Source organism: Atta colombica, unplaced genomic scaffold, assembly GCF_001594045.1.
Source record: "Atta colombica isolate Treedump-2 unplaced genomic scaffold, Acol1.0 scaffold83, whole genome shotgun sequence".
NCBI lineage: Eukaryota > Metazoa > Arthropoda > Insecta > Hymenoptera > Formicidae > Atta > Atta colombica.
The window spans coordinates 119,573-128,719 of record NW_017259576.1 but is presented as its reverse complement, the minus strand read 5'-3'; the positions used below and the strand labels follow the sequence as shown (position 1 = coordinate 128,719).

The window sequence follows — 9,147 nt, the reverse complement described above, 5'->3', positions numbered from 1 at the left end:
TAATAGTTGTTTTTATATTGATATTACTTGTATTATTAATATTATTATTGTATTTTTTTCTTAATATTCTTATTTTGTTTTAGGTTTTATCTTCATGTGTATGTGAAGATAAAATCGAATAATTTATTTGAATTCTAATATCTGTCATAGAAGATTTAAAGTGGAATCATTGACTGCACCCATTAGTATGCATCTTTCTGTTACATTTCTATTATATTTCTTTACATTTCTTTACATGTTACAATTATTATTATCAAAAAAAGTTTACATTATTATTACTTAAAAACAGATCAGGTACAATGAAAATATTCTATCAATATTTTTTAACGAATGATCTTTTCCGAAATGAATGATTCAATCATCGGGATTCTATGTGTTTCCCTATGTCCACCCTTGAAATCATCCCCTCGTCGAACGCGTTTATTTACTCCAGGTCCGTCCGATATCCTTCATTTCTCGGATCTCCGAGATGTCGACGGCGGTAGGATTGAGCAGCTTCTTGGCTGCGTTATGCTTGCGCTGCATGTCGTAGCCTCCGATCTGGCCGTTCTCCAGGGGCTCGTTAAGGGCGTGCGTCGCAGCGTTGGCGGCATTGGCGGCGGTACGTTCGAGACAGAAGTGCCGACACGATAATATTACGACGAACAGGCCGAATAGAAGCCCGAGGACGTCGCCGATGAGAACGTCCCACCAATGATGCCGGTTGTCGCCCACTCTGGTTATCGAGCATGTAACGGCCCACATACTCGTCAGGCACTGCAGCCACGGTTTCAGAAACAACATCCGATTCGGCATACGGTTCTGTAGATACCACTGTGTACGATGCGACAAAAGACGAACAAACGGAACTCTCTATTATGTATTTTCACGATAATTTCTATTTTCTAATTATTTTGACAATATTTTTATCCGATGGCGAGAAAAGAATGTGAGAGGGAACAGATGCGTAATATACTTTGACTAAAATTCTCAATCTTCCAATTTTTTTCTTATTTTGAAATGAGTTACGTATTTTCGAGAATTTATTTCGCAACTTTCTCATATTCATCTATCTGTCTCGCGGGTCCGTGAAAATCGATATGCCGCCGATAGATTTTTTTTGCAAATTCTTTTCCGTCGCTTAGATACTGACTACCGATATTAGACCGGAAGTACTCGATGCTGATATCGCAGTTCTCTATATTGCCAACAAGCTGCTGAACTTTACGGATAAACTAGTGGGATGTTCTATTTTCTTTCTCAATTTTATATTATAAAAAATAGTTTGTCAAGTTTTTATGTTGTAAAAGAGAATTTTCTTACCACCAAGAAGATGCTCGTGTAAACGGAGAGAGCGGCATGACCGGAGGGAAAGGATTTTTTTGAATCGTTGATGAACCAGGTGGAAACCTCGGTATTCGTGCATGTGTAAGAAATGATGTATCTGCAAAGAAAATACAAGAATGTCACTATTTTTGTTATTTTCCAGTCACATTAGATACAGATTGATAAAATTTAAAGCAAATATTTTGAAATATTCTAAGCAAAATTCCAATATAGTTTTTATCGTTATAATTTTACTTAAATAATAATATAGACAAATGAATACTTTATTCTAGAAGGATACAAGACCAGGTATAAACTGACAGCAAAATGGCATTATAGAACTCTATATAACCGACCGTATGTAGCTTTACCTTCCTCGCGATTGATAAATATATCTCCTACGGTTAACTACTCTTTTTTTTATATAAAATTCTGATATAAAGAAAGGATATAAAAAAGCGCGTAGCGATTCGTCTTGCGATAAGAACATAAATAATAAGCTCTTTGTGTTTTATCTCTCAGCATTGCTGAGAACCTACGCAATTATATGTAGGTGCTTGGCATGCGTATCTCCTTTTCTTTCCGGAATCCATATAGTATACAGACCCACGAATACGCCATTCGCGTATCAGGCTACCTACATGTTGATGACATAAAAGTCGACCGGATTGCGCCTAAGTAGCAAGCCAACCGGGACAAAGAAAGAAAAGGTCGGTGCTTACTCATTGGTGCAGTTGGCCGCCTCGCGCGGTTTGCACGTGTCGAGAAAGTGTGGCCGCGGCTCACCGATTATGACTTTCATAGCTTCGCAGAGGAGTGTAAGCGTTAAAATCCCCGCAGCGTAATGTCCGTACCAGCGCCAGATTAGTTTACTCCGGGTGCCATAATATGACGCGTCTTCGTAACTGTCAGCAGAATAGTAAATATATTCTGCGATCCATATCTGAAACCGACCAAAAAGGATCTTTATAAAATGTGACTCTCGACGCTTCCTACTACTCTTATTTCAATAAAGCCGAATCGAGAAAAAAAAAGATTGTGAATCTTCTTTTCTTCACAAGTTGAAGTAAATTTTTTTTCATACTGACACTCGAAGAGATCATCAAAATGTATTCATATTCCTTATTCATTAGTTTTCTTATTATTGAATAGCTCACCTTACGTGTTATAATCTTAGTGTTATGATCTGTTGCATCAAACTTTTCAGTTTCAAACAAGAAATAAATCCAAAATTTATGAGCGTTACTCACTTACACTTTAATATCTCAAAAACAAAAAAAAAATAATTATATATGTACAGTCAATCACAGAAAGGTTGCAACACTTTTTCTTCGATGGCTTTCGGAATGCAGTTTACTCACCGAGCGATTGATTCTTATTTATGTGAGCAAGCTGCATTCCGAAAATCCAAAAGGAAGTTGCCTTTTAGTTGCTGACTATATATATAGGATGGTCCTTAAGTATTTTCAAAAATTTTAAGTGATAATTCCTTACATTTTAAGACAGAAACTTTATATTGATTATATGTCCAAAAGTATTTAGTTTCAAAGGTATAAAGTATCAAAATTGAAAAAAATCCGTTTTTTTTTTAATTTAAAAAATTACTTTTTTTCCAAAATTATTTTGATGAAACTTTGTGTATGTTTAACACTTCATTAAAATAGCTCGAATGATTTTTGAAATTTTTGAAAAAAAAAATGAAATTTTTCCTTCAGTTTTCATTTTGTATCTTTAAAACTAATTGTAAGTCATTTCGGTCATATGAAGTTTTCGTCTGGAATTAATATGAGAAAACATTCTTTAAAATCTTTTAGAATACATAAGGAATATCAATACATATAGAATATCATTCTATATATATATACAATCGTTGATATTATAGAGATTGATTTCCGACTTATATAATAAAAAAAATATAAATCATAAGTCATCTGATTTAAGTTAATATTGCATAAAATACGTTCAACTAAAAATATCTTTCGTATAATATAAAGATTTAATATTCATTTTTTTCATAAATTTAGTATAAGATTAGAAGAAGCAAGAATGTGAAAAGGAGTATTTACCACTAGTAAAGGCATGATGACACTGAAGATTAGGATTAAGCCTATAGAGATTGTGTCACCTGTGAATTTGAATGAGATCTTCGGATCATTGCAAAAGAAACCGATCTGCTGGTACGGTTGCACGAGTATTTCCAAGAGCACCAACAGTATGATCACTAAAATGCAATAAATAATCGCAAATTAAAATAGATAGACAATTCACTGATCTTCTCGAATATCAATAAACAATTTCGCGATACAATATTTCCAAAAATACTTATGCGGAAGGAATGATTTTGCTGAAATAGCTAAAAATTTAACTATAGATCTGAAAATAATTTTGTTGGACCATCAAAATAATTATATATAAAATAAATATATTATAATTATAATCAAAATAATTATAATTATATGAAAAACTCAAGCAATGTTACAAATTTGTATATTCTAGCAATCAATTTGAATGTCCTATTAATAAAATATCTAATTATTTTGATAATCTAACAAAATTATTTTTTTATTTGTATCTAGCTAAATTTTTAGATACTTCAGCAAAACTGCTCTTTCTATATAAAAATTAATTTGCAACCTAATCTAATCACGAGTAAGAATATTAATAATTTATATGTTATATGAATATCAAATATATGTTGTGATTATATATTATAATATATTATAATAAATTATCATAAATCGCGTAAATATATCTAAAGTCTACACGTTTACAGAAATTGCATATGATTAAATGCATTATCAAAAAATTTCCTTATGCATTTTAAGAAAATTGATAAAGACAATTACGAAGAAAAATTATGAAGAAAACAAATTATGTTAACAATTATGAAAAAAAGAAATCTGAAATTTCGTGTCCTTTTAACACTCTTAAAGCTTAAAAATTACATCATTTGTAATGGAACATTTCAGTGCATGTTTATATTTTTATAATGACTGTTACTTGTCTTATATTTGTTTATATTTGTATAATGACTGTGTTTTAATAATCTCTCTGATAAAACAACATAGTTCTTCATAAATCAATCTATCTCATAAGAATAATCACGGAATGAATTATCTAATTAATTGCGTAAAGTAAATAAAATTCTTGGAGTGAATAATTGCGTAAACCAAGTCAATGTCGTTCGAATTTCCGTAATCAAAGACATTTTTCTGCATTTTGATTACGTTGGTACGACGTAAATTTTGTTTTTTTAGAGTTCCTTAAATAAAAAAATAATTTGAACATCATCTTGAATATAATGGACGAAACGCTTAATTAAGGTAGAATGAAGTATCTATCTAATTCTAACATACGCAAGATATAAAATGAAATCGAATTTGATTACTTGCATTACTAGAATAATATTAAAAAGCTACTATACATGAAATTAGCAAAGTTAAGCATAAGAATATTTAAACATATAAATATTTTAAATACCCATTAAGTACTTAATAATGATATCATCACGTTATTTAACAAAATATACTTGTATTATTTCATTATCAAAGTTAATTATATCTACATTTAGATACGTTAATTCATATAAAGCAGCCTTTAATGTATGTTAAATATAGTGTGAGAGACAGAATTCTAAGCGATTCGTCAAGCGACCAAGATACATATGTATATCTATCTCATTCCACTTTAAGCAGCAGCTAAAAATGGTGGACCAATCAAAAATGTCTGAACGATGTCCAAACTCTTAGGAACTCCACACAATAAAAGAACAGAGAATAAAAATTTGAACCTATCAGAAATCATGTGTTGTGAAATACACAGTTTCTAATAGGTTGATTCTTATTCTCTGTTCTTTGTTCCCTTTATTGTGCGGAGCTCCTTACTTGAAGAATTTCACGTTTTTTCAAGTTATATATAAAATTGACGACATTTTTTTCAATATACTACGACTATATTGAAAGTCTGTAATTCACGTTACATTCACGTATTACATAGATATACATAGATTACAGATATACATAGATAACACTATAGATTTTTGATATTGTCAGTGCATTTCAAAATGCATCTTAAACAATTGTAATTACGATCAGAAAATTATAATCAAATAACACGCGTGATATGGCAAGTATTTTATCTTCTATGTATACACAGTTAGATACTACAGTTTTTCCTAGTACGTACCAACAATCAAGTGATTGCGACAAGACCATTTAATTAGTCTACATGGCGTCGTTTTCTGTTTCTCAACAACTTTTTCACCTCTTCTATTCTCATTCACGATAGAAGGATTTTTCTTCGCGACGGTGCATCGTCTTTCGGAAAGCGAACGATTGTGCATCTCGTGTGTGAAAAGGAGAAAATGTTTCAACAACACTGCGATACACTGGCTCGTCCGACATTCAATGAGCGTTCTGACGTCTAACCACCACGAGGAACTCGCATGTCACGTTACTATTACGTGATTTAATGCGCATGCGTAGTAGAGATACGCGTGAGATTATTTTTCGATTCGCACGTACTACAAAAAATATTTTGTCCTTTGGAGTAGAAAAAATAGCGGAAAAAAATAAAAGATTGATCTGAGTCTCAGACATTTGCTTAAACTCATCTGCGATTTGTCAATGTATATGTATATGTATGAAATATGATTAATGCAAAATGAAATAAAAAAGTTGCAATCTTACACAATTAAAAAATTTGTTTTAAATTTAACACATTTCTCGTGTTTTAGGTTCAAATTTTTGTATTAATTATAATTGTATTAATAATAACATAAAATGAATATGTTAGAAAATAACACAAACATTGTGCAAAAATTAACAAAAAATATAATTCTTTAACAAATTTAGAAATAAATTGTAGAAACATATTCCTTCAATAAAATTAACATTTACATTAATAATATATGTTAAATTAACATACATTCATCTTTCATTTAATTATTCATTTATTCATTCATTTATATTTTTTAAACTACTACTGTTTTGTATTATTTGTTCACTTATTCACAAATTGGATTATTTGTATTGTATATTCAAACAATTTAAAATAACATAACATCCAAATAACATAATCACATCATGTTAAATTAATATTCGTAATGTTAAAAATTTAATCCAAAAATTTTAATAAGAATCGGTTTTAACACAAATAAGCAATGTTTTTTACTGTGTAATTTTGACGAAAAATTTTTTAGTATATATTTAAAAGATAATATAATATTAATATGATAATAGAGCCATTTTGAGAATAATTTGGATTTCTTATGTTTAAAATTAAAATGAGGCAAAACTATTAGAAGTCGGTTTTGTAATTCATGAACTATTCTTACAATAAACTATATTTAATGTTAAATATAGTTGATAAATTTTAAAAAATATTTGACATTTAGTTATATAATAAAAAAATTATTAAAAATGAAGTCATAAAAAAATTATTTCATCATATAATAAAGAAAAATGTACGTTTCTAGCCTTCATCAACGCAGTAAAAAGGTTGAAAAAAATTGTTAATTTATTGCAACAATTTTTTGATTTATTTATTGTATGATCGAAACGTATATATTTCTTATATGAAGAAATTGGTTTTTATTATATGCTTTTATGCTGCTGATTAAATTGCTAATTTAAAATCTCTTCGAATTTATATATTATTAAATGTCAAGGGATTTGATTCCTATATTGGAATATCTATATTATACATAGGATGAAATCAAATTTAATCAAATTTCAATATATCTAATCATAAATATTAACTCAAGAGTGTGGTCTTAGAATTTTGCTAAAACTCTGAAAGGTGCGTAACGTGCATGTGAATAATATTGATAATATATCTAATCATTTGATAAAGAACAATGCTTTGGTCAATTATCTAAATAATAATACTATAGGATATCATCAATACGTAAGTGCACCTCTAATTTTGTTAAGTCGTTGATGGCACATAATACATCTATTGATTTGCGGTTCACGTTTTTTGTAAAATCTGCAATACTGTAAAATCTATAAATAGGAAAAAAATGACCTAATGTAAAGTATATTGAAATCTTTATGTAAATAGGTAAAAACTTCTAAATAAATAAATAAATAAATAAATAAATCCATTAAAAGTGAAGATGCCTAACACAATTATGATTCAAGTAGGAAATTTGTCATCAAAATACACAAGGAAATGATATCAAATTACTCATTCTGATGTTGATATTTCCACACCGCACAATAAAGGGATTTCCATTATGATTATATTTCAGATTGAAAAGGATTTTTTTATGATATATAATATATTAGCGAAGTGACTAATAATAGTGTGATGTCAATAGATAAGTTATTGTAGAGGTAAATTACTATGCACAAACTCCTTTTCTTTCTTTTTTGTATGAAAATTCATATAGATGATGTATAAGAGTATCAGGAGCGCAGTAAGAACTTAATGGAGTAAGGAGTGCAAGATATAGCTGTACAATGAAATAGAAACAACGCGATCTAAATAAAGGTAATATTGGAATACAAAAAAATATTTTTAGCTAATATTATGTGTGTGTTTATATAGCTGAATCCAATAATTTAATTATTAGTAATCAATAATAAGAAACTAGGCTGATATGTGAATAATACAAATAAACGACAAGCTGAATCTTAGTAATAATATTTTAGCTTAATAATATTTTTATATTTTGAATTTTTTTAAAACACAATTTTAAATAGAGTTGAAATAATAGCACAAATTTAATTAATCAATTTAATAATAATGATACTAAATAAATCTTTTAAATTATTGTAAATAATTATATTTGTTTTAATTATTATAACTTCAATCTTAGAATTCTGCTAAAACTCTGAAATATGTATCAGATTAATAATTAAATTAGATTTCTTAGACGAATACACACATACATCGTACAATGCATATCTACATATGCGATGCATCCTTATAAATTATCGATATAAGAAATAACAAGTAGATATCCACAAAGCAAATTTTGTTTGTAAAAAATCTTATAATTATATAATGTACACGATTATATATGTATTATATAAATAAAAATTGTCAATAATTTGTTTATTTAAATGTCTGTATAAAAATCTTTATCGCAAACATGTAAAAATGAATGAACGGATAATCTTTTTTAAAAAATAAGATAATTTTTTAAAAATCAAATTATTAAGAAATCTTCACAAATGCTTCGAAAAGTGATGATTCTCTATGGATTTGAAACGCATTTTCCAAATGGAAAACTTAATAAATTTTTTTGGCTCCGTCAAGCGCGAGTGCGTCCGCCACGTGTCGCTCATAGCCTTTTTTGTCGTTAGATAAAACGTGAACGTTCGGTGCATAATTCAATTATGGCGCAAAAAAATAATGTACCTCACGCGTCGAATATACCGTGTGGTAATTATGATTTTCGCCTACGTCAAAAAAACGATTGTAACGCTTTAAAGCGTTACAATCGTTCATATTAGTTGCTTTTGCGAGCAATTTATATAAAACATGTTTTATATAAATACATAATATATTATCAATATAAATAAAATATATCTATTTTTACATAATAACATGATATTAAATAACACGTAATAATAGCTACATTGTTTATTAGTTTGTGACTAACTCTTTTATTTTTCATGTAAACTAATTTTTAATTCCAATTTTTTTACAAAGCGCATTAAATTATTATTTGTATTCTATTGAATCGTAAACAGTTATCGCTATAATCGTATTTTAAATGTAAAAAATTAATTAAGTATTAAATTTTATTTGCATTATATAGAATTTCTTATTAACTTGCTATTGAAGATTGAAAGAAATTGCATATCGAGAATTTGTGTCAAATTGTATTAC

The 9,147-nt window shown here is 28.5% G+C and overlaps 1 protein-coding gene across 2 annotated transcripts in view; it reads right to left on the bottom strand.

The window, feature by feature from the left end:
* Positions 1-381: 381 nt before the first annotated feature.
* Positions 382-9,147, bottom strand: part of LOC108692932 (phospholipid phosphatase 1-like) — a 32,403-nt gene continuing 23,637 nt past the window's right edge. Inside the window, exons 1-5 of one of the 2 annotated variants that reach the window (XM_018201512.1) lie at positions 5,491-5,727; positions 3,372-3,526; positions 2,028-2,248; positions 1,303-1,423; positions 382-813 (exon numbers count right to left, since the gene is read on the bottom strand). In XM_018201512.1, the coding sequence (XP_018057001.1) occupies positions 421-813; positions 1,303-1,423; positions 2,028-2,248; positions 3,372-3,526; positions 5,491-5,647 (1,047 nt within the window). In that variant the 5' untranslated portion in view covers positions 5,648-5,727 and the 3' untranslated portion in view covers positions 382-420. Of the gene's footprint in view, positions 814-1,302; positions 1,424-2,027; positions 2,249-3,371; positions 3,527-5,490; positions 5,728-9,147 lie in introns of those variants that run through there. The other variant, XM_018201511.1, reaches the window with a different exon arrangement.